The sequence below is a fragment of the Mus caroli genome, unplaced genomic scaffold, assembly GCF_978045245.1.
Source record: "Mus caroli unplaced genomic scaffold, Mus_caroli_1 scaffold_13, whole genome shotgun sequence".
Classification (NCBI taxonomy): domain Eukaryota; kingdom Metazoa; phylum Chordata; class Mammalia; order Rodentia; family Muridae; genus Mus; species Mus caroli.
The window spans coordinates 1711251-1738714 of record NW_028227268.1 but is presented as its reverse complement, the minus strand read 5'-3'; the positions used below and the strand labels follow the sequence as shown (position 1 = coordinate 1738714).

Here is a 27464-nt window from a genome sequence, read left to right as displayed (position 1 = left end):
GTAGGGTCAGAAACTACCAGCCAACAGAGAAGACTCCCAGATGGGTCCCTATGCTCTTGTCCCTTCTTGTGGAAGGAACCAGCCAGGAAGCCATAATTCTAGAGACAGTGGTTCTCTGGTCCTCCAGTTCAGACCCTCCCAAGGGGAGAGCTGCAGCTTTTTTTCCTGTTTAAAAGGATTTTAGACGGACCGGTTTTATTTTATGTATGTGAATATTTTGCTTGCTTGTATGTCTGCGCCACATGTGTGCCGGGTACCCACTAAGATCAGAGGATGTTCAGTTCCCTGGAAATGGAGTTATGCGTGGTTGTGAGCCACTCTGTAGGTGCTGGAATTGAACCCAGGTCCTTTTTGAGAACAGCCGGTGTTCTCTTTTTTTGTTCTTGTTTTTTGTTTTCCAAAACTGGGTAGCCCTAGCTACCTTGGAACTCACTCAGACCAGGCTGACCTTGAACTCAGAGATCAGCCTGTCTCAGCCTTCCGAGTTCTGGGACCAAAGGTGTGCAGCACTTTAGTCTGGCTCTTAACCCCTGTGTCATCTCCCAGTGCTGCTGCTTTTGTGTACACACACACACACACACACACACACACCTCTGCTAACTTGCTGCCAGGTCATCTTTCTAGCCAGCCAGGATCTCCTGGGGCAGGGGAAAAGGGACATTGTTCCAGGGGACAAGAGACACTATAGGCCCAAGCTCAACAAGGTAAAATCGACTCTAGGCTGTGGTTAGCATTCCTGAGGCCTATAGGCACAGCCCTTCAGAACTTTGGCTGCCTCTGGGGGGGAAAGACCACAGCCTGAGAGGGGCCACTGTTTAAGGTTGCCGGGTTGCAGTTGGTGCTAAGGCCTTGTTCACAAAATACCTAGGACTTTGCAGACACAAGTAGATGCTCCCCTTCTGTAGAGAGCTCAATTGAGGGGAGAGACCTGTGGCTTCCATTGAGTGGTAACTGGCCACATCCTAGCTTCATCTAGCTCAAGTGTGAGTCACCCAGACCAGCTGTGGCATAGCTCAACGCTACCATCCCATCTGCTTTCTGGGTGCCTGTGGAGGTTGCAGGCTGGAGGCCCTGTCTGGTCTGCCTCTCTCTGAGCTGAGAACTCCTGCAGAGCCCATCCTGCACCCTTCCTCCTGGGCCTCCTCTCTGAGCCCCTTTGTTGCCTGACCCGGAAGCTTCTGCCACACCAAGTGCTGCTGGGAAGGAATCAAAGGCAGCCTCCCCCCTCTCCAGCCCCTGGCCCGTCAGCAATTCAATTTGTGCTGCACCGGAGGGATGGTATTAGTCGAGTCAGAGTTAATATGATGTATTGATGGGTTGATTTCCCACTGGTAGGCTGTGAGCGGCTCTGCGGGGTGTTGCTCCCAGGCTGCCTTGATGCGTCTTGCCTCTGTGGGGTCAGGACAGTAAGGGCCGGGGAGCTAAGGATTGTCTCTACAACCAGTACTTTGCCTCCCTAGCTCCTGCGTACCCCAGATTTTCGGGGAGTCTGGCATCTACCTTCCTACCCGTGAGCCACTTGGATCACCATGGAAACAGCAATGTTCTCTATGGGCAACATCGTTTCTATGGAACCCAAAAAGGCAAGTGCTGCGGGGCTTGGTGTGGGGTGCAGGCATCCTGAGGGTGAACCGAAGGGGTACCAGTAAAGGCAGGAGGCTACGTGGGACCCAGAGGAGGATGTCCTAGCACCACTGCCAGGTGCCAGGTGCAGGTGCAGGGTGCAGGTGCACTGCTGATTGAGAACGCCCTGACCTGTACCTGCTCTTGGACTCGGGGCAGGAAGTGTTCTGGGGGGGAGGGCTGAGCTAGTTCTAGGCTGTCCCTGCCCCAGCCCTACCCCTTGAGACAGTTCCTCATGTAGGTATTGCAAGAGCAAGTGGTTGAGCTCCCAGCTGGGGATGTGTGGAGACCTGACTAGAGGAGGCTTGGGGGAAGAGCAGAGATTTCAGGCTCTGTCACTAGGTGGAGGTGTTTTGTTTTTGAGGGTCTGTTCGCACTTGGGGATGTTCTCCTATGGTGTGGCTAGAGGCCAGGACTGGAATAGGGGCCGTGTTTCAGCTTCAAATAACCCCATGGCAAGAAAAGACTGGAACCCAGACAGAGTCCCATAAGGCCAGAGTTAGTGATGTCAGGGAGGATATACCAGGGCAGACGTGTGTGTGTGTGTGTGTGTGTGTGTGTGTGTGTGTTCCTAATGACTCTAGTTTCCAGCCCAGGCTGCATCTGGGAGGGACTACCAGTTTAAGGAAGTAAACCCAGCTTAGAGGTGGAGGTCTAGGGGCCTTCTTGGGGTGGTGGACAGCAGTAATCCTCACGTGACAGGTGTGCAGCAGGTGGAGAGCGGGTGAGACTGGTTTCAGTAAATCCCTAGGGAGCCCCAGTTGGGGTAGATGACAGTCTCCTTGCCAGGAGCCATTAGGAACTGAGAGATGGGCAGAGTTCCTTTAGGGTGGCTCTCCCGGACCAGGAAGATGAACTAAGAACCTGAGGGTGTGCGTCTGTCCTGTCTGGATCTTGAACCTTTGGGCACAGAAGAGTCTTGGAGCCCTGAAGCTCAGAATAACCTTGGCCTTGCTCAAACTGGGCTAGCTATGGTTGGTGCAGGCTGGCCTGCTTGGGGTGTGGCCAGGAAGTCTACCCCAGCCCCACCCAGGGGCCTGATGTCATCCTAGAGGCTCTGCCATATCCTCCCAGGAACCAGGCTTGGACACTTGTGGGCCAGGTCCACACAGCCTCCCGGCCATCCCCCATGCCTGCAGCTGTTTTGACAGCATCTGTCAAGGGTGGGCAGGTGGCTCGTCTGAGCCCTAGAAACCAGACTAGTGAACCAGGGCCCAGGACTCCCTCTGGGCGGTGGGGCTGACTGGTGTCTTGGCGGCTGCTGGCCAGGCCTCTCAGCTTTCACAATACTGTTGTGGAGCTTCGTCCAAGAACATTATTTGGTTTGGGAAATTAAGCTAATTGGGCCTCTCCCGGGCTACCCCTTCCTGCTCCCCTTCCCCCTGGTTTCTAATTAGAAGAAGTTGACAAGGAATTTACATGACTGAGGACAGTTTTACAAGTTGCAAATGTTTTCTTTTGTTTCCCTGCCTAGTGCCCTACTGCCCACCCACCCAACTCTGGGGAGGCAGGGCAGCCCCCAGAGACTGCCAGAGGTCTGATGTGGCTCCAGCTTGGCTGGCAAAGAGTGGATGTCCCTAGAGCTTACTGATAACAGCCTGGAGCTGATCCTACCTGGGTACAAAGGGTTTGCCCCAGATCCAGGGCCCCCGGCTGGACAGCCTATTCTTAGGAACCCCCTCCCCAAGCTGAGGGTCCCACAGTTGCCAGGGTTAAGATGCAACGATATAGTTGTTTCTCAACAGAGAATATTTCCTTTCCCCACTCCCCCAGCCTTATTAGCCTGAAATAAGTCAGATAAGATGGTGCATTTCCACACCAGCAGGGCGTTGGTGGCGCTTGCCTTTAATCCCAACACTCGGGAGGCAGAGGCAGGCAGATTTCTGAGTTCGAGGCCAGCCTGGTCTACAGAGTGAGTTCCAGGACAGCCAGGGCTACACAGAGAAACCCTGTCTCGAAAAAACAACAACAAAAACAAACAAAGAAAGAAAAATGTATTGAAAAAAAAAAAAAAGACTGTCCACACCACCCATCTTCAGAGACTCTGGGCTCACTCTTACCCTGGCTTACCCAGGCAATTACAGCATTTGATATGGGAGACCGACGGCAGGAGCTACAGGCATCACTACCCACTCTGCCACTATGTGCCCTTATTCTGGGCTGCACACAAAAATCTCTGAGATACTGAGCTGGCTTGGGAAACACCAGGCTAAGGCCCTGCAATCAATGCCAGGCTCCTAGGACTAAAACAGAGGAGAGGAGAGGGGGACGGCCGCCATCCTTCAGAAAGGGAAACTTCAGTTTGGAAAGACAGTGAGGGTCAGGAGGTGATGCTGGGGCCACACAGTTCATGCGCTCAGTACCCCTAACTGAACACTGGAAGATGGTTGATTTACGTTGTGTATATGTGTCTCTGATTTAAAAACAACACCTTTTAGATCTTTAAATGTTCATGTTCTATGCATGAGTGTTTGCCTGCATGTGTGTACATGCCCCTGGTGTGTGTCTGCTGCCCACAAAGGTCAGAAGAAGGTGTTAGCTCTCCTGAAGCTGGAGTTATGGATGGTTTGTGAGTCACCCTGTGAGTGCTGGGAGCCAAACCTGGATCGGTGCTCTTAACCACAAAGCCATCCATCTCTCCAGCCCCCTCTTTGATTTGAAAAACAAAACAAAACAAAAAAATCCCTGGTCGGGGACACTCGTCGAGACTCATCGCTGCCCCTACACTTCCTGTTGACCTTGGCACTTCTGGTTCACAGATAACTTCTACCTGCGCAGCCTGCCCCCACAGCCTACCATACTACCCGCCAACCACAACTTTCCCGGAGTGCCCCGAGCCACCCCTGCCCATCCCATCGGGTCCTGCAGCCGGGACCGCATCGAGGCTGCCTCACTGCAGAAGGGTCCTAAGGAGTTTGACCGCTTCCTCATGGGTAAAGAGGTGGGCAAAGAGAAAGTTAGCAAGGGAGCAGAGGGCAGGGAGCGGCCAGCGGTGGAGGAAGACAGTGGTAAAGACCGACAGAAGCTGGTGCCACCCATGCCTGCCGAGGGGCCCTGCAAGGAGGCGGGCCCTGCACCCCGGGGGTCCTGTGAAGGCCGCCCCAAACACCTCACCTCTTGCCTGCTCAACACCAAGGTACTCAATGGAGACATGGGCAAGGCCTCGCTGGCCAGCTGTGCAGGAGGCATGCTGGGCAGGCCCGGGACAGGTGTGGCAGCACCTGGACGCTGTGCCAAGGAGGTGGCAGGCCCCGTGGAGCCTGGGCCAGCCTTCAGCGAGTGCCTGGAGCGGCGGCAGATGCTGCATCATGCTGTATCCTACACAGTACCCTCTGGCCTGCCTACCGGGCCACCCCCGCCCCTCAGCACAGGCCCAGCGGGCTCTTTCCCCTGCCTGCAGCTGCATGCAGGCCCAGATGGGCTCTGCCCTCTGCAGGACAAAGTCTCCCGGGACCTAAAGGCCAGCGGGCCCACCTTTGTGCCTTCTGTGGGACACCTAGCTGACAAGAGCCGCCCTTTCCAAGTAGCAGAGGCCTGTGCCGTGGCAGGTGATGGAAAGGACCGGCACCTGGATGCGGCCATGGCCACCGACCATGGTGCACCCTATGGAGTCTCCTATGCCCACCTAAAGGCCGAGGGCAAGGGCGAGCGGCGACCCGGGGGCTTTGAGGCGGCCCTCCATCCCCGGCTGAAAGGCCTGGAATATCTCAGTTCAGGCCCCGAGGCCCCCTTCCCTGGACTTCCCAAAGGCGGTCTGGACAAAAGTGGCTACTTTGAGTTGCCCACTTCACAGGACTGTGCCCGGTCCAATCACCAAGACCCACTGGGTGGGAAGGCCACCCAGGCCTGCTGCACTTTAGACAAAGTGGCCAACAAAGAGGCCCCTGCTGGCCCTCCAGGGGGACAGAAGGTAGCCAGGATCCGGCACCAGCAGCACTTGGTGGCTCCTGAGGTAGAATCGGGAGGCAGCGGGGCCGAGACGAAACGCAAGTCCGTGGAGCTGGCTTCTCTGGGTTATAGCGGGCACCACATGCCTCCGTGGGGTGTTCAGACGGGCCACGACACCTCCATGGCCATCATCGAGGAACGAAAGGGCAGTGCCTACCTCGACCCTTTTGGAAGTGGCTTACAGCAGGCAGCCCTCCTGTCCCAGGAATTGCCCACTCCGCCAGATGAGGTCTCTGCCATGAAGAACCTGCTGAAATACAGCAACCAAGCCCTGGTCGTGGGCCAGAAGGCTCCGTTCGTAGGCCTAGGCAGCCTCAAAGCCAGCTGTGTCCAGCAGGAAGCCAAGTTTCCAGCCACTAAGGGCCCAGGCCCAGTGGAAAGACCCGACTGTGCCCGCAGCAGGGAGCATGAGGCCCCACATGGAGACGGGGAGGTGAGGCAGCCACCCGTGGGCATCGCGGTGGCCTTGGCCAGGCAGAAGGACACAGTCGGCAGGCCTGATACAGCCTACAATACCAACAGTGGGCGGCAGGGCAGGGCCGCCCCCACCTTCAAAGGTATGAAGTCTCTAGTCGGGGAAGCAAGGCTGGTGGTAGCCATAGTGATTCTTCCTGTGAACCCCATGGACTCCCTGCTTCTGCCCCTCCAAAGCCCCCAGGGCCGGGGGACCCTGCCTTAGTCCCTCAGCCCCAACTGAAGGCTTGTTCTAGTTGGTACCTCTCTGACTATACCATAGCCTGATTTCTCTGCCATTTCTACTTGGTCAGGTGCTGGAGGACCGCGTGCCAGCCATGCACTAGACCTGGAGAGCGAAGAGGAGAGGTCACGGGCGTGCGAGGAGCGCCTGGGTCTGCCTGGCCGTGAGCTGCTGTTACAGTAAGAGCTGTGTGGCTGCCCTTGGTGGCTCTGCCCTCTCAGAGCCCTCTCGGGAGGAAGGGAAGTGTCATGACCGTGACATCAGGCACTGGTCTGTTATGTGCATGGCATTCCAATGTCCCCAAAGGGTCCTTCCTGTTCACTCGCCCTCTGCCAGCAGCACCACTGCTGACAACTGAGGCTTTCCATCTCCCTTGCAGGGGGACAGTCTGTTGAGGGGCCAGGGTTGGTCAGGGCAAGGGAGGGGGCCAAGCTAGCTCTTAATAATCTTACAGAGACAACAAAGACCTCGTGGAATTTGCCCGGATCCACCCTTCAAGCAGCTGCCCTGGAGACCTGCCCCCCCACCTCATGATGCAAGGCGGGGACCCGGCCCCCCACCCCCATCCTGCCCACCCCCACTGGCTGCCCCGCACCCGCAGTCCCTCCTTGTGGATGGGGGGACATTCCTATGGTCAGTGCTCCCAAGAGCAGACTGGGAGGCTGGCTTGGGGTTGGAGGTTATCCTGTCCTGGCTGACCACCGGGAAGTGGGAAAGCCTGAACACTACACCTCTGTCCCTCAGGTCTTGGACACCCCGCCCTGCACCAGAACCTACCCCCTGGCTTCCCTGCATCTGTGCCCGGCTCCATGCCCTCCGTGTTCCCCCTCCCCCAAGATGCAGCCACACAGTTGGTCATCTTGCCCTCGGAACCCACACCCCACACCACCCCTCACACACTCGGTAAGGACCCTCTACAGTCTGGCTATCTGCGCGTGGGGCTGTCAGCAGTGGATTTGAGGAGGGCAGCAGCAGTCTTGGTACGGGGGCTGGGCGAGATAGGAATATGCCCGTCCAGGAACCAGGAGAGAGTTGTATGGCTTATCTTCCCAGGGACTGGGGTAGGGATAGGCTGAGAAGGGCTGACAGGAGATGAAGCTGGTGGATAAGAGGGAAACTGGCCCAGGTGGGTCCTTCATCTCTGACTGGAACTAACAGTCCTCTGGTCCTGCCTGCAGCTGAAGTTATGGACCAGGCCTCCCTGTGGCCCCCCATGTATGGGGCCCGGGGCCCTGCCTCTCACATGCAGCACCCGGGCCAGCTCCCTGTGTATTCTCGGTCCCAGCTGCTTCGGCAGCAAGAGCTCTATGCACTGCAGCAGCAGCAGCAGCAGCAGCAGCAACAACAACAGCAACAGCAGCAGCAGCAACAACAACATCAACAACAGCAGCAGCAACAGCAGCAGCAGCATCGGGCCACACAGGCCCTGGAGCTACAGCGAGTTGCCCAGTTCCAGGTACCATGTCCCCAACAGCCACCCCAACCTGAGATCCAAGACAATTCTACACCACCCCCCAGGTCCCAGGCAGATGGCCCCCAGACACCCCTGCATGTCTCCCACCAAGCAGTGAGTGGTAGGCCACAGGGGTACTGAGGGTGTGGCTGTCTGAGCCTCTTCCCCCACGCCCCCAACAGCGCAAGCCTGAGGATCGCCACATGGAGCTGGAGGAAGCTGTCCAGGAGAAGACCCCAAAGTCCACCCACAAGCCAGTTGCCTTAACCCCCATGGCCAAGGGCACCCCCTCATCCGCCACTGCAGGCCTGGTCAAGCTATCACCCTGCTGTCAGTCGCCCACTCTGAAGACCCCTGCAAGTTGCCCCACACCACCACCTCGGCCCAGCGCCCCCTGCACTTTACCCATCTGCCCTACTGGCAGCCCAGGGCCTGGCTCCAAGGTGCCTAGTACCATGGACAAGAGTGAGGAGGGCCAGCGGGCTGGAACCGACCTGACCATGCTGGAACCAGGTGAGGGAGGGAGTCTCTTTGGCCTGGCAAGTCTTGCTCCTACCAGGTGGGCAAGGCTGTCTGCCTTCTACCCGTGCATTCCTGTCTGTAAGTCATGAAGTTCTCCTTTCTCTTCCCTCTTGGCAGCCCGCTTATGATCCAGTTAGTGTAATGACCCAGCCATAGGCCCCTCTTTACCCTGGGTAGATGGGGAAAAATAACCAGACCCACCCCTCCCCGACCCAAGTGGCAGTGTGAGTGGCAGCTTGCTTGAACTGCCGCAGAGGGTGGCACCAGACTCGGGACCTGTCCCCAGCCAGTGAACCCAGATTTTAACAAAGCTAAGAGAGAGGACACCATCACCAGTGGGGGGCCAGAGAAATAATCTTCCCTGCCCGAGGCGAGGAGAGGTGGCTGTACTGGGGCGGGTTGTGTGTCTGCCACCCGAAGGTTTTCTCTGAATCAGGCAGCAGACAGAGGTTTTGTGTTTGAGCTATCTATCTATCTATCTATCTTTTTATTTACAGCTAATGGGGCATAATGCCTCTCAGAGGCTGCCAGCTTGTTCTCATTCAGGGAAAACCCCACCCAATTCAAGCGCCATGGTTTAAAAAAAAATCCCTCCTTTTCAAACAGCCACACCAGAGGTGCCCCCAGGATCTCTGCGGGTTCCTGGTTGGGGCTGGTACTGGTTCTGGAACCTGTCTTCCTGTTGGCCCTTCATCCCCATGTCTCCTGTCCTTTAGCCTAGGAAGCCTCCCTCGTCTATCTACCCTGTCACGGGGCCACACTTCCTCTACTGTTTGCAGCTGGCTCCTCACATGTGTCTTCTTTTACAGACCTGCCTCCAGGATTGAACCCCACGGCTGGCCTGGATCTCTCCCTCCCTTCAGACGTGCACTCCTCTGACCTCCCAGACCCCAAAACTATGCAAACCACTACCCCAGGGACTCGGCCTGAGCCCCCAAGGACGTTCCTACCTGGGGAGCCACCCCCCTGCAGCCCCAGGAACTTAGAAGAGCCTGGGCTGCTCTCAAGGGCCAGGGATGCCACCCAGGACTGTGCCAATCTACCCCCTCCTGTTGAGGGAGGACTCCCACCAGGGAAGGCAGCAGACCCCAGCCCACTCGAGGGGTTACAAGCACTGAAATTTGGAGACCTCCTCGAGGGAGGGGGAACTGAGGCTACTGGCCAGACGAATTCTACTCAGGGAGGGATGCAAAATGAGAGGACTGTGGATCAGGGGGCACCACAGCCCCCTTTGGGGGCTACCCCTCAAGCACTGGAACAGGTAGCAGGGAGCCCAGCTGCCCTGGACAAGGATGAAGGTCCACAGAAGGTCCCTGATGTGGCCCAGCTACAGGAGGAAGAAACCCAGCTTGAGGAGAGCGGGGTGGACTCGGAGGTGGACTGGGGAACTTCCAACCATAGCCACCCACCCAAAGCGCTGCCAGGTTTGGATGCCTTGGTGGCTGCTACTGTGGACCTAGGAGACCTGCCTGACATCAGCCTGCCAGACCCTCAAACCCCAGCAGCCTCCGTGCCCCTCAGCACGGCTCCTCTGCACCATAGCTCAGGGATTCATGGGATTGCCCTGCTCAGTGAGCTGGCTGACCTGGAGACCCAGCGGCAGAAGAGTGAGCTGTCCATGCAAGGTGAGCTCCAACTACAGCATTCTTCCCTGGTACCCTGAGAGCTGGACCCTCGGGGTCAGACAGAAAGATGGTAGCCTTTGGCCTGGAGCAGCTGTCCCTAAAGAGAGGAAATCCCCAGAGAAGCCCCAACGGGTCTTCCTTTATTGAAGTCAGATGTAGGTGTGCCACCTGACACAGGATTCACTCCAGCCTGGAGGAGCTACCTGATCCTGGACGGGACCTCTGGGACCAGGATCACTCCTGTGGCAGGTTCAAGCCATAGGGCTAGGGCAGCCCTCTGAACTGTCTCTACTTGGAGGAGAACACTTTGAGGCCTAAGGCAGACATTTAGATGAGGGCCTGGTAGCAGAAAAGGGGCCAGGAATCTCCAGTTTACTGCTTTGTCCGGGTAGAGACACCAGACTTAGATCCCTGAACCTCCAAACCTCAGAAGGGTTCACATCCACCAGGCCACAGCCATGGCTGTGGCTACGACTGCAGGTCTTCTGCTTCAGGCTGTTTGGGGAGACAAGAGTTCCTAAACTCACCCAGCCAACCACCTAAAGGCCCTAATATAAGTGTAATAGAATGAGACCCGAAGCCTAAGCAGTCTCTACTCAGCAGGAAGACCCCACACAGCTCCTCACTGCCCAGAGAAACACCGCCTTCCCTTGTGGCTGCAGAGGAGACCCCTCACTGAGGAGTACCCCAGCCAGCCACCGTGCACGAGAGTATTTATAGAACTAGCCAAGTCTTCAGGCTCAGCCTGTTTTCCTGATGCATAAAGCTCTAAGGCCCTTGACCTCAGCTAGGGGCTGCAGTGTAGCCTGGCCTCAAACCTACCGGGACAAGAGTCATGAGGAAAATGGATGGGCAGTGCCAGGAAATACAGACTGGGGGAACTTGCACTCAGCTTTGTAGAGGGGAAGAGACCCAGGAACCCTGGCTAGATCCCTGCTGGGGCCTCACTTGAGTAATACGGAATCCCAGGATCAAGGCCAAGCGGCCAGGGACTCCCATATGAAGGTTATACAGTAGCATGAGGGGAACTCGCAGGCCACCAGTCAGATGCTGGGCATTGTGTCTGCACATGCCGCACTGCCTGGGTATGTTGGCAAGACCAGAGCCCATTCGTTAGAGTGTATGTGTTGGGGTGGGGGAGGGCATTGTATAACCAGGTGTGGGTGTTGTAGCTGACAGTCCATGCCTTGCCCACCATACCCTGCCTTCTCGGCCTCGCAGTGGCTGATCCTAAGCCTCTGCTGTAACAGTAGCCATACGAGGTATAGCCGCTGTGGCTGAAATCAGCCATATCAGCTTCTTCCACCATCTGAGAAGAGACAAATGGGAAATGTAGGTACGGAGCCAGCTGCTAGCACCAGAATAAAAGGGAGACCCTTGGGCGGCCCAGGCCTGGCAGAGCCATCGGTGCCAAGTGCAGGACTCAAGGGTACCAGCAGCAAAGGAAGGGCTCACATGTAACCTAGGTTTACCTCGGGCCTCCCCTGATGATACAAAATCTGCTTTCTTCCTAAGGAGAAAGGCAGACTTCTGCTCTCATTGCTAGAGACCTAAACCTGTCTCTAGGCTGGGAGGTCTCCCAGGTAGAGATCTTGTCGAGGAAAAAAAAAATTATGCCCAAAAGTTTGAGTATTTGTCAGCTGCCCCTCCAGGCACCTCCTGGCATTGCAGAAGCGACCTGTGAGGGACTTTTCCTGAGCCTTTCAGCTTTGCCCTGTGTTGGGTATCCCCATTACCTCCTGTACTTGACACAGGTGACTGCCATTACTCTGAGGGACCTAATGCACGTCAATGCTTTCTCCTCCTGTGGAGACTCAGACCGTGCATTTTTGGTAGGTCTTCCGGGGCACCTATGTCCCCTGGTGTAGATGGCCCACAGCCCCTCTTGCCTGCCCCCTCAGTAGTGCAGCACTGGAGCTGTGGAGGCTTCATTTTCCCTGCATTGATACCCCACCGTACACTGATATCCTGACCTTGTTGCCCTTCCTGGATTTGGAGCCTTTGAAGCTACAGTGGTCCGTTGCTGTCACTACTCTGCTGACCAAGCTGCTCGGGTTCGGATGGTGGAGCCCTTGAGCCATCTCTGTGTACTCTCCATCTGTCCCCGTCACTCCTGGGGCACTTCCTTGCTTTCCAGAGTCATCTTGCAGTCCTCGGCCCCAGTTGTCCCTAAGGAGCCCGGTTTTCTTCCAGTGGAGAATGGTGTCCGTTCGTGACCAGAGCGATAGGGTGCCCGTTGCCATGGGGTCGGTGGGCGGGTTGCTGCTGTTCCAGGGTTTCTGAGAGGATACCATGACTTCCACTCAGACCCCACTGGGCTCCACTGATCCTTCTTAGATGCCCTTGTGGGATCAACTCAATTGTCCGAAGTCTTTGATGGTATCTCTGCTCCAAGCCTCTTTGCTGAGTCCATGCTCCCCCTCTGCTGGCCTGAGCTCTGTCCCCATGTTGAGCCAACCCTTGCTGTCCCATCTAGGTTCTCCTCCTGCGGTTCTCTACCCCTGTAGCTACCTAGACAATACACATACTGGTGGGAGATCAGATGGAATGTAGGATGGACGGGTCGCGGGTAGCTTCTTGTGATTGTAAATTGGTCTCTAGAGCACGGCTCAGTGCGTGGGCCTAGGGTTTGGGAAGCGTTGGTCTGCCTGATCCTGTACTTGGTTCATGGCCTCAGCATCTTCCATCTGCTCGATCCCCAGTGTCTGAAGGAGTAGGCACACAGTTGCAGACGTCAATGTAACAGGCCTGCATGATACACTTGCCCTGCCCTGTGGCCTAGGGTGGATCTCCCCAGCTGTATCCTGGCAGGCAGTCCCGCCTGCCATTCCTTATGGCTTGATTCCTTCCTTGGTTCTCACAGCCTGAGGCTGGGTCTGTGCTGGGGAGGGGGCAACGAGTGACCTGTACCTCTCCCCCCAGCAGAGGATGAGGATGTGCTGGCCTTCAACCTGCAGCACCTGGCCACACTGGCCACAGCCTGGTCCCTGGTGGAGGCTGCTAACCTGGACAGCCCAGTCACTTCACTGCAGGCCCCAGCTGCTGACCCAGACAGAGGCCCCAGGCTCACTCCCAGAATGCAAATCCTGCAGCGCAAGGACACCTGGGCCCCTAAAACCAAGCCTGTAAGTGAGACACTGCCCAGCCGCTTACAGATGAGAAGACCTCTGCATGTCCGGGCTGTGTCCCACCACACTACGCTGGGGCTTGCAGTACTCAGGTTCCTGAACTCTTGCACACAGGTATGTCCCCTGAAGGCTGCCATCGACCGGCTGGACACACAGGAAGTGGAGATGCGAATGCAGCTGGCAGAGCTGCAGAGGCGCTACAAGGAGAAGCAGCGGGAGCTGGCTCGCCTGCAGCGCAGGCATGACCACGAGTATGACGCTTGGGAAGGGGGAGCACCCTTGGTCCCTACTAGCTCAGCGTACGGGGAGGCACTCCCGGGAAGTTACTGGGCCCTGTGCCACCTTGTAGGCGGGGACTGTGCAGGAGCAGCCTGGAGTCTGGGATCTGCATGGCGCTCATGAGACCTAGGCAGCCAAACAGAAGGGTGAAGCCTGGGTTGGGGGAAGATGTGGTCATTCAGCAGAGGGCAGCACACGGTGGTAGGGCAAGGGGCAGTGGTGGTTAAAACAGCTATGAGTGTGACTGAGGAGGACTTGGGACCCATGTGGGTAGCTGGGACCTGATGCAGGAGCAGAAGAAACCTGCTCAGTTGCATGAGGGACAGTGTGGGCCTCCCGACCAATGTGAACAAGGCAGTTAAATCCCAGGGGAAAGCAGGAAACAGTGTCATCCACTTAGCTCTAGATCTTGGGCAGCAGGAACCTAGTTGAGCCCGACTTCAACCTGATGGCCGTTACACTCTGAGAGCACTACTGACCGACCCCAACCTTCCTCTGTAGGGTGATGCCCTCCAGTAGGCCTGGGGGTGGAGTGTTTGGAGGTTTCTTAACATCCTTTCTGTGGCCCCTAGGAGAGAGGAGAGCTCACGGAGCCCTGCACGGCGGGGGCCTGGCAGGCCGAGAAAGCGCAAACACTCAAGCTCACTGCCCGCCCTGCGTCCCGGGGGCCAGCTTGCCAGAAGTGATAGCAAGAAAGCCAAGTGAGTCTGGAGTCTGGAGAGGAATCTGTGGGACAGGTCTGGACACCATGGGGGTGGGGGTGGGGTTACAGTTCCTCTCTGGCTTTAGGAACTGCTGGCTCCCTGCACACAATAACTGAAGGCCAAGTGTGTTCCTTACCAAAACCTGAGGTCATGACACATGTTCAGCAGATAGAGAGCCCTCCCCGTTGGGGACTGGCACAACCCAGTACAGACATCCTCTCTCCATGCCTGGCTATCAGTATCAGCGCCCCCTCCTGGGAAACCACAGCCTAGGCTTGGCTGCACCAACTCTGGGAACCTGGCAGTGGCTAAGGTTGTGGCATCACCCCACCGGCCAGCCCTGGCCCCTTGCATGCAGGGCAGCGTTGCGTAAAAGGCTCTTTATCTGCACTGTATAAAGTCGTTGGTCACGCTGCGCTGCTGCTCACGGCTGCCGCGCGATGTTATTATCCATTACCCGCCCGGCGCAGTCGTTGGCGCACTCCCGGGCCGGGTATAATTGTCCTTCTCGGCTACAAATTGCCTCTCCCGGCAGGCCCATTTGCATAAATCCTCCGAGCTCCTCCAAACACGATTGGCGAGCACGCGTGTGCACAGCATCAATCCTGATGATTTGGTAATAATAGTTAAATCGGCACTAAACGGTTCCTTCAATTAAGACAGAGGCAAAAAATTAATCTCAGGGCTTTATGTCACAAAACATTAGCAAACGCAGAGAAGGTTATGGGGTGGGGGAGTTTGTGTGGGCTACAGGCAACGGAGAAGATTCACCATATGGCCGGGGGCCTCGCCAAGATGTCCTGTTACCCTACCCAAGCCAGGTGTCACCCAGCAGGGAGCATAGGGGATCCCTTTGAGAACCTGTCTGAAGCCTTGGGGCTGCTAAGCAGGATAGGGCTATTGGAAGTTGGGGTCCAGTGGGCATTGGAAAACCTGCTAGGTGGCAGTGATAGACTCCCCAGACCTCGCTCTCTGCCTCTGTCCAGCTCTGGCCAGCTCTGGCCACATTGCCCATGTTGGACTTTATCCTAGATTCCAGCAAGTAAGCATAAGTCTGTAGCCAAGTCACCTATGACCCAGAGAACCCAGAGGCCTTAGGGTAGGGAAGGATCCACGGTCACAGCCCTCTCTTTCCAAAGAGTAGGTCTCCTGACCTCCTCCCAGCTCCGGCTCCTGTCCAGGCTCTCCAACTGTGTTCCAGAACCCAGTGAGGGCAGCAGGCCTTGGGCCTGGAGGCTGGGCCTCCTCCGTGCAGGAAGTGGGGCCAGGAAAGGTGGCAGGAAGCTGGGGTCAAGGAGGCCCCTAGAGCTGCAGGGGCTTCCTGCCTGGCCTTCCCTGCCTCCAGAGGTCCAGCCTCCTTGTTGGACAGGAAGGTGGAGAACAGTGTCTGGCCATATGAGGTCAGGGCCCTGGTCCCCGTCTGCCACTCATTTTCACGAGCAGCCAGTTTCCTTCTGTCTCTGGGAGGACTAAAGGGTTGACAGGTTGGGGGCCAAACCCCAGCCCCTGTTAGCTGTGGGCAAACAGGCAGAGGTTATTTCCTCACGGGGAGGGGATACTAGGAAGGAAATGAAATCATACATTGAACACACTGGGGTGTCTGGGAGACAACATGTCTGCCCACATGGCACAAGAGCAGAGGGGTGTGGGGGAATCAAGCAGGATCGCTCTTGCTGTTTCCTCAGTAGCTTCCTGACCATATTGACCCCCTGACCCAGCTACCAGCCTAGATGAGATAGCTCACCCTTGAATGGGGTGAAGCTTGAGGAGTCAAGATTTGAGGGCCCCAGGGACCACCAGGAGCTGGTAGAACAGCTCAGGACTGGTCCGACACACCCAGGGCCTGCTCTTAACCGTCCAGACAGGAGGCTGTGCCCTGCACGAGGTCTGCCCCTCAGGACATACCATAGTGACTGTAGGAGGGGTCCTGATACCCAGGCCCTGCCTCTGTACCAACCACTACCTTCCCCTAGGGCTGTTCGTGCAAGCCTAAGTCTGCTGTGTGCTGAGCTACGAGGTGATGAGCCCCCAAGGAAGCGAAGCAAACTGGGAAAGAGTTCTTATACTGGCCTGCAGTCCGTCTCCTCGGTGTGTCTCCAGGCCTCTGCCCTCGCCCTCGCCCTCGCCCTCACCCTACATGAGATGTTAGGAACGGGTACTGGGTGTTAGGCTCAGGTGAGCCAGCTAGGGTTTGGTGAGCTTTGGATACCTTGGTTAAAGGAAATGTCATATATTGGCAGGTATAGTAACCAGGGGCTGTTGCCTCTGGCACACTGGATATAGTTTTCCAAGTGTGGCGGGTTCTCTTAGTGTACTGAAGATGGGAAATCCACAGCCAAAATGCCTGGCTCTGACCACCATGTCTGCAGTGCCCGGTGGAATCCTGGGTCCTTACACTTTTCTCCTTCTCCAAGGTCCCAGACCTATTGTTACCTCGTCCTATTGTCCCCTTCCACGTCAGAAGGCTGATTTTATTCTTGCCTGCTTGATTTTGACATAGTTTGGTGGTGGTGGTGGTGGTGGTGGCTTCAGCCTCCATTGCTCCCTGACTCTCTAGAACTTGCTCTGTAGGTCAGGCTGTCCTTGACCGTGCAGCCTCCTCCCATCTCTGCACTGTAGGCATAGGTGGGTTAGTGTGCCTAGGGAACTCTTCTTAATCTTTCCATTTCACAAAAGCAAACAGCATATACCCATAATATACAGCACCTCTGGCTCCTGGGCCCCCACCCGTTCTACCATATGAAGTGGGTGGAGGGGCGCTAAATAGATGGGCGGGTGTTTGCTCCAGTAGGCAGCCAGGGCCAGATGTCCTCAGAGGTGCTGTTTTCTGGGTCCCACCATGACAGAGGAAACCCACATGCCCTGGGCTAAGGAGGGGCCGTGCCTGTGGATGGCACGTTCACATCTCATTCACAGGAGAAGGTGCGGTGCAAGAAGAGCTGTGGCCAGGCCGAGTTGCCATCCTCGGTGGCCCACAAGGTGGCCCGGCTGAAGCCAAAGGTCAAGAGCAAAGGGCTGCCTGCCGGCCTCGGTGCCTTCCAGTGCAAAGAGGCTGCCCCAGGTGGGCGCATCCAGAAGAAGCTATCTAGAGCCAAGAGCGTCACGGCGTCAGGGGCGGTGCGGCATCCACACCCCGATGGGGAAGGTGGCAGGGAGATGCACAAATTCCAAGCCCAACCCGCAGTGGCTGTGGCACATGAGGCAGGCAAGTTGGCGGTGTGAGTGACTGGAGTCTGGGCCTTGGTCACCTGGGGGCTGAAGATTGGGTGCGCAGGGGTCAGAGCTACCAGATCCGAGCGAAGTCTGTAAAATGGACAGATCCAGGGACAACTTTTTGAGGAAGGTTGGGAAGGAGCCTTTGTCCCCAGGCCAGAGCTATCACACCCTTCTCGGGGCAAAAAAGAAGCCCTGGACACACCCTGGAAAGCCTGTTAAAAATAGCCCCTCCCCACCCCCGCCCTACAGCAGCATCCGGCAGTTGGTGGGGTATCTCTTCCTTCCCCAGCAGACAAATCCAGAGAGGCAGCCTGGAAAAATAGATGCTTCCTCCCTCGGAGCCCCTCCTCCCAAGGCTAAGACTGAGAGGAAATGCTGCTTTGGGGGCAGGAAGCAAGGGCCAGCTGGCCCGGAGAATACAGAAAGAGGGACTCCCCAGGGAGAAGCTCAGTCCTGCAGGGTGGGGCTGCAAGGGGGTCCCCACCCCCTGCCAAATACTCTTAGGGTACCGCTTGGTACCCCACCCCTGAGCAGCCCAGAAGATGACAGTATCTTCATTGGCCGTACTCCCTAAGTCCACCCCAAATAGCCATGTCCAACACCAGTCACCGAGTCCTCTCCGCTGTTCGCTGTTCTCAGGCAGCGGCTATGACAGTGAGGACTGCCAGGCACTCCTGGGGACAGAGGCAGCTCCCAGAGAGCCTGGGCTGGTGTTGCACCCAGGGGCTGGTGTGGCAGTACTGGGACCCTCACCTTCCTCCGTGGTCAAGATGGAAGCCAACCAGAAGGCTAAGAAGAAAAAGGAGAGGCAGGGCTTGCTAGGTAACTGAGAAACCAGAGCAGAGTGGGGACAGGGGCTGTGTAACCAGGGTCCCAGTGACCACTTGCCTCCCTCCCACAGGGGCCTGCCGCCTGTCCAGCCCCGAGGGCGAGGTTAAGATCAAGAGACGAACAGTAAAGACCAAGGTGGGAGCCAAGCTGGAGCGGGCGCCAGGACGACGGCCCCCGGGTGCACCAGGCAAGAAGAAGGCCAAGGGCAAGGCGAAAACTGGCCTGCGTACAGAGCCAGGGACCGCCACCAGCAGAGACGCCCTTTTCAGTCCCACCCGGACTTTTGCCTGCCGAGAGGAGGGCAGCAAACTTGCCAGTGAGCGCCTCAAGAGAGCCACCCGCAAGAGCGCCATGTTGCAGCCAGTCCTGAGGGTAGGTCAAGTAGATGTCAGAGCGGTCAGTGGGCATCCCAAGGAGAAGGACACAGCCTCCTCCTCCCCCACTCAACTCTGAGCCCCGTTTCCCAGCCCGTGCTGGCCGGGAAGCCATTCCGATCCTCATTGCTGCTTTCTGTCCACCCTTCTTGACCAGCGGAAGAATGGGGCCTTGTCCATCGCTCTGTCAGCCCGCAACGCCAAGGCCATCCTGGGAAAGAGCAGGAAGCTGACGAAGGTGAAGAGAGAGGCTGTCAGCAAGCAGGTAGCAGCCCTCCCAGGCCGGGGCCTAGTGGGGGTCCGGACCCTTCCAGCCTCCTCCTCTGACCCCTGTGGTCATCCCCCCAGGGCCAGGGGCGAGCAGTGAGCCGGCTGCTGGAGAGCTTTGCTGTGGAGGATGACTTTGAGTTTGACGAAGATGACAGCAGCTTCTCAGATGAGGAAGAGGAAGAGGAAGAAGCTGGTGTACAGCTCAGCGCAGAGCAGAGCGCCGCCCTGGGTAAGGAAGAGACGGCCACTGCCCGGGGAGGGAATGATGGGTGGGTGTATCCAGGGCCCAGTACTGATGTCTTCCTCTACAGCACGGTCCTGCACCATCCACAAGGAAGACCTGCAGGATGGACTGCCCGTCCTGATCCCGAAGGAGGACAGCCTGCTGTATGCGGGCAGTGTCAGGACCCTGCAACCCCCCGACATGTGAGCCCCGGGCCTGGGTGGGAGGGACGCACCCTGGCTGTGATGTGTGGGGCAGTGGGTCTCCTGCGGGAACCTCACACACCCCTACGACGCCCTCAGCTACAGCATCGTCATTGAGGGGGAGAGAGGCAACCGTCAGCGTATCTACTCGCTGGAACAGCTGCTGCAGGAGGCGGTAAGCATGGGCCTGTGCCCGGGCAAACAAGCCTGGTGGCTTTCCCCACCTCCAGGAAGACCCTGCCCTGGCCCTACGCTGAACCCTGTGGCCAGACCCAACTGTTCACAGGCTACCGCTCTGCGGCTCCCTGCAGGTTCTTGATGTCCGGCCACAGTCCAGTCGGTACCTGCCACCTGGTACCCGGGTCTGTGCCTACTGGAGTCAGAAGTCCCGGTGTCTATATCCAGGCAATGTGGTTCGAGGTAAGCATGCTCGAGGCCGGGACTAGGGCTGAGGCCCCTCTGTGACCTTTAGAGTTCTTACCCACAGTCCAGCTATCCTGGAGGGTGGAGGAAGACAAGACTTGGGTCTGCCCTAAGTGAGACCAGTAAGATCAATTCACTGGCAGTTGTGAGGAAGTTGGGGTGGGGGGTGGGGGGAGATGTCCAGCTGATCAGAGCAGGCCCAGCAGGGAAAGGACCCAGAATCCCATGCCTGGGTTGTGTGAAGTATCCATCCCACTACACCTAGACAGAACAGCCATGTAGGGCCCTCGGGGTGGGAAGACTAAATAAAGGTCTACAGATGAATAGGTAGATAGGCAGGAGTCTATTGGACACTTCTGGGAGGAGATGTAGAGTGATGTCTTTCCCCCATTGTATGTGTGAAGGGAAGCTAGGGCGTGTGTCTGCTTGTATGTGGGGCCAGTAGATAGAATACCAGGTAGCCAAGGGGGGACATGTTGGTTTATCAGGCTGCCAGTGTAGTTGCAAAGCACCCTGCTCAGCTCCCCTGTGGTCCTCCTGCCCTCCCCTGGCTTCTGGTAAACTGGGCTGACACCTACTCGGGACACGCCCCATTGCAGGTGCTTCAAGCGATGAAGAAGACCTGGACTCTGTGGTGGTAGAGTTTGATGATGGAGACACAGGCCACATAGCTGTCTCTAACATCAGGCTGTTGCCTCCGGACTTCAAGATCCAGTGTGAGCACCCCAGGAATATATAACCTAAGGGTGGGGCTCCCCCTGCCTGTAGCAGCTCCCGGAAGCCCCCTCCTACTTTGGCCTCACCAAAACTGGAGATGTTCCCAGTGTTCCACAAAGGGTGGTAACCACCTACCAACCACTCTGTCCACTCCACAGGTACAGAGCCCTCACCAGCCCTGTTGGTGTCCAGCAGCTGCCGGAGGACCAAAAAAGCAGCCAATGAAGGCCACCCACCCAGCGAAGCCTCCACACCCAGCCTGTCCCCTAAAGTACCGGATGGCCCTGAAACTTCTAAGACCCCTGGGAAGAAATCTGGCAGCAAAGACAAAGCTGGTATTTGCAGAGCTGTTGAGAACTGGGAAGGGAGGGCCCCTGGGGGTATGGTCACTGGGAGGCGCATGGGGCCTGCTGGGGTCAGGGAGGGGTGAGTGGAGACAGCTGGGTGGGTCCAGCAGGTACAGCTGACCCTACCTGGCTTCCCCCCCAGGCAAAGTCGACCTCCTAACCTCAGGTGCCAAGTCCCCCACGGGGGCCTCAGACCACTTCCTAGGCCGCAGAGGCAGCCCCCTGCTGAGCTGGTCAGCAGTGGCTCAGACCAAGCGGAAAGCGGTGGCTGCGGCGGCAGCGGCAGGTGGCAAAGGGCCGGGGGTACTACAGAACCTCTTCCAACTCAACGGAAGCACCAAGAAGCTGCGGGCCCGGGACACCCTGTTTCCCATGCATAGCATGGCTGCCCCCGTGTTTGGTAACAGCTTCCGAGCTGACTCCTTCAGCAGCCTGGCGAGTTCCTACACACCCTTCCTTGGAGGGGCTGGGGCAGGCCTTCCCGGAGGAGCCCACAAGCTGCTTCGGGCCAAGAAGGCTGAACGGGCTGAAACAGAAAAGGCCGGGAGGCGGCGGGCAGGCGGCGAGTTTCTGGTTAAGTTGGACCATGAGGGTGTGACCTCCCCCAAAAACAAAAACTGCAAGGCCCTGCTCATGAGCGACAAGGACTTTGGACCCAAGCTGGGGCGACCTCTTGGCAGCCCCAGTTACACACACCCAGCCCTCATTGGCAAGGACAAGAAGGGTCGGGCGCCTGTGCATCCGCTACCCATGGGGCTGGCTCTGCGCAAGTACCCATTGCCCTGTGATAGTGACTGCCCCAGCTCCTACTCCGATGAGGACGAGGATGGGCCGGGGCTGGCCACCGGTGTACCCTCCCGATTCCTCACCCGCCTATCCATGTCGTCGTCCTCCTCTGGCTCGTCCACGTCCTCTTCCTCAGGCTCCGTGTCCACGTCCAGCCTCTGTTCCTCAGACAATGAGGACTCATCTTATAGCTCAGATGACGAGGACCCCGCCCTGCTGCTGCAGACCTGTCTCACCCGCCCTGTGCCCGCCCTCCTGGCCCCACCCGAAGCCCTGCGCTCTAAGGGTAGCAGCCCCCACGCGCACACCCACGCCCAGCGCTGCTTCCTGTCCAGGGCTGGGGTGACTGGCACAGGTGCAGGGGCTGGCCCCAGTGGTAGCAAATCCAAGTTCAAGCGCAAGGAGGCCCTGAGCTTCTCCAAAGCCAAAGAGCTTTCTCGGAGGCAGCGGCTGCCCTCCGTAGAAAACCGGCCAAAGATCTCAGCCTTCCTGCCTGCCCGGCAGCTCTGGAAGTGGTCGGGAAACCCCACGCAGGTAGGTGGCCTGTCTCCCAGCACCCACATAGGGCAGCTCACAACCGTCCGTCCCTAACACTAGCTATAGGGGGATCTGTGCATTCACATAGTTTTTGTTGTTATTTGGGTTTGGTGGTGGTGGTTTGGTTTTTGTTGGTTAAGGGTTCCCCCCCACCCCCACCCCCCGCTATAGAGTTTCTCTGTGTAGCCCAGGCTGCCCTGGACCTTGCTCTGTAGACCAGGCTGGCCTCGAACTCAGATCCATCTTTCTCCTGAATTTTGTTTGGGGTTTTTTTGTTTGTTGGTTTTGGTCTTGGTTTTGGCTTTTTGGTTTTTTGGTTTTTCGAGACAGGGTTTCTCTGTATAGCCCTGGCTGTCCTGGAACTCACTCTGTAGACCAGGCTGGCCTCGAACTCAGAAATCTGCCTGCCTCTGCCTCCCAAGTGCTGGCATTAAAGGTGTGTGCCACCATCGCCCAGCTGTTTGTTTGTTTTTTAAAGATCTATTTATTTCACTTATGAGTATAAACCCTGATCTATTTATTTCATTTATGAGTATACGGTAGCTGTCTTCAGACACACCAAAAGAGGGCATCGAATCCTATTATAGATGGTTGTGAGCCACCATGTGGTTGCTGGGAATTGAACTCGGGACCTCTGGAAAAGCAGTCAGTGCTCTTAACTGCTGAGCCATCTCTGCAGCCCTGGTTTTTCTTTGGTTTTTTGTTTGTTTGTTTGTTTGTTTGGGGGTGTTTTGTTTTTGGTTTTTATTTCAATTTTTATTTTCTTAAGCCTTTTTGGAAACCCTCAGGCCACGACAGAAACCCACCAGTAACCTAATGAGACAAATAGCCAGCACTGTGATGGGTACATTAGAGGTCACACAAATGACCCGCACATTGGGAGTGTGTTCTGCTTGCTTTTCACGCTGCTCTGCCCCTTGGCTGTGCCACCAGAGGAGACTCCTGCTGACTAATCTGCAGGGGACCTGCGCTTGTTTGTGGTGTTGGCTTTTTGGTGTTTGGTTGGACAGGGTCTCACTGTGTAGCCCTGGCTAGCCTGAAACTTGCTCTGTAGACCAGGCTGGCCTGGAACTCAACAGAAATCCACCTGCTCCTACCTTCAGAATGCTGGGATTAAAGGTGCAGTGTACCACCATGCCCAGCTATCTGTGGGCTTTCTTTATACCCTTGTAAGCCAGACTGCAGTGAGCATCTCATCTGTGTCTCTGCCTTTGAACTCTGCTGGTGTTTCTGTTATGACCAGTGTGCGGAGATATTCCGAGTGTAGCTCACCTCATAGGGAATCTATGGTGGCCATGACACTTCTCCACCCATCCTGTGCCCATTTTCTGCCCTCCCAAATACATGCAGAGACACACCACCTGTCCCCTCTGCGTGCTCTCAGTTTCCCTGGCCACCATCTTTTCTCAAGCATTCTGGGTCCCTCCTCATCCTTCCGTATCCACTGGTCTGCCCTGCAGAGACGAGGCATGAAGGGGAAAGCCAGGAAACTATTCTACAAGGCCATTGTCCGAGGCAAGGAGACGCTGCGCATCGGGGACTGTGCGGTTTTCCTTTCGGCCGGCCGGCCCAACCTGCCCTACATCGGCCGCATCGAGAGCTTGTGGGAGTCCTGGGGCAGCAACATGGTGGTGAAGGTCAAATGGTTCTACCACCCAGAGGAGACCAAGCTGGGGAAGCGGCAGAGTGATGGGAAGGTAAGGTGTGGGCAGGTGCAGTGGGGGCCCAGCTCCTGCCCTGGGTCTTTGGGGGAATGGGCGCTTTCCTTGGGTGTGGCATGTTTCTGCCGAGGCCGGTCCCGACACTGTATGTGTTCCCTCACCCGGCAGAATGCACTGTACCAGTCCTGCCACGAAGATGAGAATGACGTGCAGACCATCTCCCACAAATGCCAGGTGGTGAGCCGGGAGCAGTATGAACAGATGATGCGGGGCCGCAAGTACCAGGACCAGCAGGACCTGTACTACTTGGCAGGCACCTATGATCCTACTACTGGGCGCCTGGTGACAGCTGACGGTGTGCCCGTCCTGTGCTGAGCTGCTTCTGCCTCTGCCCACCCTCGCCCATGACTGCAGCCAAGAGGTCAGCCAGCCAGGAGCTGGTCTGAGCAAATATGCAACCCCCCCAAGGCGGGATCAGGCTTCTCTTCGAAGTTCTCTGGAGAGAGCTCCTAGGATAGAACCCCCGAGTCCCATCCTAGCTGCTCCAGGGGGAGAGCCAGGCCGGTCCCACGGGGACTGGCTGCTCTGCCGCTGCACCGCAGTTCTCGAGAGATTAGAATCCAAGCCATATTTCCCTAGTACCTCCGACTGTCTCCCACCAGGGAAAGCAGAAATCAGGTGTGTTGTCTATTTATTTCTCTATGTAAATATTGTATTTCTGTGGGGAAGTTTTATGGGGGAAAAAGTGGAAAAGGATTTTCCCCACCTTTGTGACAAGGGTGGATGCGCGACGAGGGTGTGTGTGTGTGTGTGTGTGTGTGTGTGTGTGTGCGTGTGTGTATGCGTGTGTGTATGCGTGTGTGCGTGTAGGGTTTTTTGTCCTGGGGTTTTCTTTGGAAGTGCACTGTTCTCAGCCTAGTTGAATTCCAACAGGGGCATCTGTGACTGCAGAGGCTGCTGGAATGGGGGCGTGGCCAAAGGCCGTGGGATGGTCACATGAGACCCAGTCATACCCTCCAATCTCTTGGGGGCCAACTGTGAAGGAAATTACACTGCGGTTTATTTCCTTTCAATACATCCCATCCATGAAAGTATTGGGGTTGGGGGCAGTGATGGCGGTCCCCTGGAACGACCAGGGGTTCCAACCACAAGATGAGAACCAGGATCAGCCTGCAGGCCCGTACCGGCCTGCCCCACTCTCCAGCCCAGGAGTATGGCAGCAGCCACGTATCTCTTACCTCTGTTTAAAACAAAACAAATGAACAAATATTTTGAAATATCAATAAGAAAAATGGATGTTTAGACTTTCTTTCCTGAATATTCCAAGTTATTTCTGGTTTCCGTTTCCATGGCCAGTTTGATACAGGGAGAGAAGCCTGGCCTTGCTCTAGCAGGGTGCAGGCGGCCCCCAGCCCCCTCCGTCCCCACCAGCTCTCGGCCCCTTCCTTATCCTCCAGGGCAACAGCTGCCTTCCCCCAAGAGCTGCAGGGCTTCCAATGGTGCAGCTGGTCCAGGTCCCTGTCTGGGCCAGAATTTGGGGCCCGCCTGGGGCTGGTCCACAGTTCCGCATAAGAACATTCTCACCACTAAGACGTACCCCCTTTCCCCACCAGATACTTTCCCGGGGGCCCCACCACCTCTGGATAGCCTCAAGTGTGGATAGCCATGAGGTTGAGCCAGAGGTTCTGGAGTCAGAACAGTAGAAAGGCTGATGCTGCTCACCCAAAGAGGGGGGGCCATCCGGCTCCCCTTCTCTCAACCTAGACCCTGATCCTGGAGCCCCTTTGCCCACCCCACACCCACACAGTTTCTGGACCTTTTTTATAGCCACTCAGCAGGGCAGATAGCATGGCAGGCTCATGCACAGAGTATATACAACAAGGGTCCCTTCTGGCCTCTTGTACACACATCCTGACCCCCAAGTACCAGGAAAGCCAGGCAGTCCTCACTTCTCCCATGATGGAAAGAGCAGGCTAGACCCATGGACCAAAAGCCTTTGTTCTCAGAAATGCCTTGTGGCACCCGTGCTCCCCAGTGTCCACTCGGCCAAGGCTTCCCGGGAAGTGGGGAGTACTGGAGGTCACCCAGCCCTAACTGGGAACCCCCAGCCTCTCTTCCTTTGCTCAGGCCCACCACGAGTCTGTCCTGATCCCAGGGACTCTGTTTCTCTTTCTAGTTGCTCCAAGGGTCCCTCTTGGTGGCCCACAGGATCACCAAGGGTCCCTCTTGGTGGTCCACAGGATCACCAAGGGTGCCCATTCCTGGCTGTCCCACCACCCTGAGGGTTTCTGTTCTCCGCATGAGTGCAATATTCCATCCTTGGTGGTCATCAGAAGAGATGACCTCCAGGGTCCTGCTCACAGCCAGGGAATCAGGAAGATGGTGACTTAAGAATCAAGACCAGGGCTGTCACTAGAAAGGCTGCCGGGAACCCCAGTACCCAGGAGCCCCGGAGCAAGTAGAAAGGCTGTTGTCCTGTGTGCTACCTTCTCCGAGTTTCTTCTGCCCTCTGCTGAACTGTCCTCTTGCTCTGTCTTTATCTTTAGGTCCCCCCCCCCATCCTTTTCCTTTCTTTCTGTGTGTACATGCAAATGGCGTGACCCCTCCTCCCCAACTGTGGCTAACGTGGTAAAAAGCACGAATCTTGTAAATGTGTAAACTAAGAGGCTGGTTGGTTGGTTTTTTTTTTTTCAATGTAAACACTAAATACAAAAACAAAAAAACAAAGGTTTTATGAACAGCAGACTCTATGTAAAGGCATTTTACTATTAAATTTTTTATTGATAACTTGCTTAAGAATAAATATATGACTATTGTACAGGTGTTCAGTGGTCCGGATTGTGACTATACCTGCCTCCTTTATGTGTGTCACATGGTCATTCCTGTGTGGACTAAGGAAAAACTGTCTAGCATGGGTTCGGGTGACCTTAGGCTTAGAGACTCCACCGTACCCCATCCCCAGTCTTAGGCCTTTCTTGACCCTGGAGCTGGACTTGTTAGTCAGGTCTGGATATTAGTCACCTTTCCAGCCTGAACCAGTTCGTACAGTAGAGCCCACAAAACACAGGCCAAGTGGTAGAAGAGCCCAACCCGCTGCTCCATACTGTGAACACTGCCTTGCCGAGGGCTGAATGGGTTTGATCAACAACAACAACAAAAAAAATTTCCTGCCAGACAGCTACGCCAAGAATAATAAGAAACAGTCTTGATAGACGTGGTGGCGCACGCCTGTGACCTCAGCACTCAGGATGCAGAAGCAGACGAGCCCCCTTGAGTTTAAAGCAGGCTTGGTCCTCATAACAAGTTCCAAGCCGGCCAAGGATTACACGGTGAGACCCTATCTCTTCCGGGAAAAAGTTCTCATTGCTAAGCAGAGGACTGACTGCAAGTCTAGCAGCCAAGATCAGAGGGAGAGAGACAGGACCATATGTGGCCTGATCAGGAGGCTGCAGAGCCAAAGAAAGCCCAACACTGACCAGGCAAGACAGCTGGGACTTGTAATTCTCTCCTGAATCCCTGAGATGAAATTCCAGCAGGACATACACAACAGGAAGGTTGGCTCTGGGAGTTGGGTGGGGTCCTCAGCTTCCCACTTCCATGTGTACAGATGTGCATATACACACACCCCAGACCTGCCCACCGGCTATGTCTCTCTCTCCAGTGTTAACCTCCTGCCCTTCCCTGAACTGCTTTGCTAAGGGATGCCCCTCTCACGGAAACAGGGTAAGCTCTAAGTGCCTGTGTGGTCCAGCAGGTATCAGCTACGTAGACTACCACCAAATTCTTCCTTCACACCACTCCAAGTCCCACCAAAAGCTGATAGGTAAGGACCCTAAGGTCAGGTGTGCAGGGTGCAGTAGTCAGCTGTGGGGGCTATACGCTCAGTCCTGGAGTTAT

At 56.4% G+C, this 27464-nt stretch overlaps 1 protein-coding gene across 2 annotated transcripts in view; it reads left to right on the top strand.

Annotated features, from left to right (window-relative positions):
- Window positions 1–26352, top strand: part of Bahcc1 (BAH domain and coiled-coil containing 1) — a 56893-nt gene extending 30541 nt beyond the window's left edge. The window contains exons 3-27 of one of the 2 annotated variants that reach the window (XM_085829362.1): window positions 1461–1583; window positions 4383–6128; window positions 6339–6447; window positions 6723–6901; window positions 7013–7171; window positions 7447–7724; window positions 7904–8234; window positions 9053–9868; window positions 12794–12993; window positions 13111–13247; window positions 13848–13976; window positions 15953–16067; window positions 16896–17188; window positions 17839–18017; window positions 18097–18398; window positions 18558–18665; window positions 18749–18899; window positions 18982–19096; window positions 19196–19271; window positions 19408–19516; window positions 20119–20235; window positions 20395–20571; window positions 20726–21903; window positions 23367–23603; window positions 23736–26352. In XM_085829362.1, the coding sequence (XP_085685488.1) occupies window positions 1461–1583; window positions 4383–6128; window positions 6339–6447; window positions 6723–6901; window positions 7013–7171; window positions 7447–7724; window positions 7904–8234; window positions 9053–9868; window positions 12794–12993; window positions 13111–13247; window positions 13848–13976; window positions 15953–16067; window positions 16896–17188; window positions 17839–18017; window positions 18097–18398; window positions 18558–18665; window positions 18749–18899; window positions 18982–19096; window positions 19196–19271; window positions 19408–19516; window positions 20119–20235; window positions 20395–20571; window positions 20726–21903; window positions 23367–23603; window positions 23736–23942 (7571 nt within the window). In that variant the 3' untranslated portion in view covers window positions 23943–26352. Of the gene's footprint in view, window positions 1–1460; window positions 1584–4382; window positions 6129–6338; window positions 6448–6722; window positions 6902–7012; window positions 7172–7446; window positions 7725–7903; window positions 8235–9052; window positions 9869–12790; window positions 12994–13110; window positions 13248–13847; window positions 13977–15952; window positions 16068–16895; window positions 17189–17838; window positions 18018–18096; window positions 18399–18557; window positions 18666–18748; window positions 18900–18981; window positions 19097–19195; window positions 19272–19407; window positions 19517–20118; window positions 20236–20394; window positions 20572–20725; window positions 21904–23366; window positions 23604–23735 lie in introns of both variants that reach the window. The other variant, XM_085829361.1, reaches the window with a different exon arrangement.
- Window positions 26353–27464: the final 1112 nt, after the last annotated feature.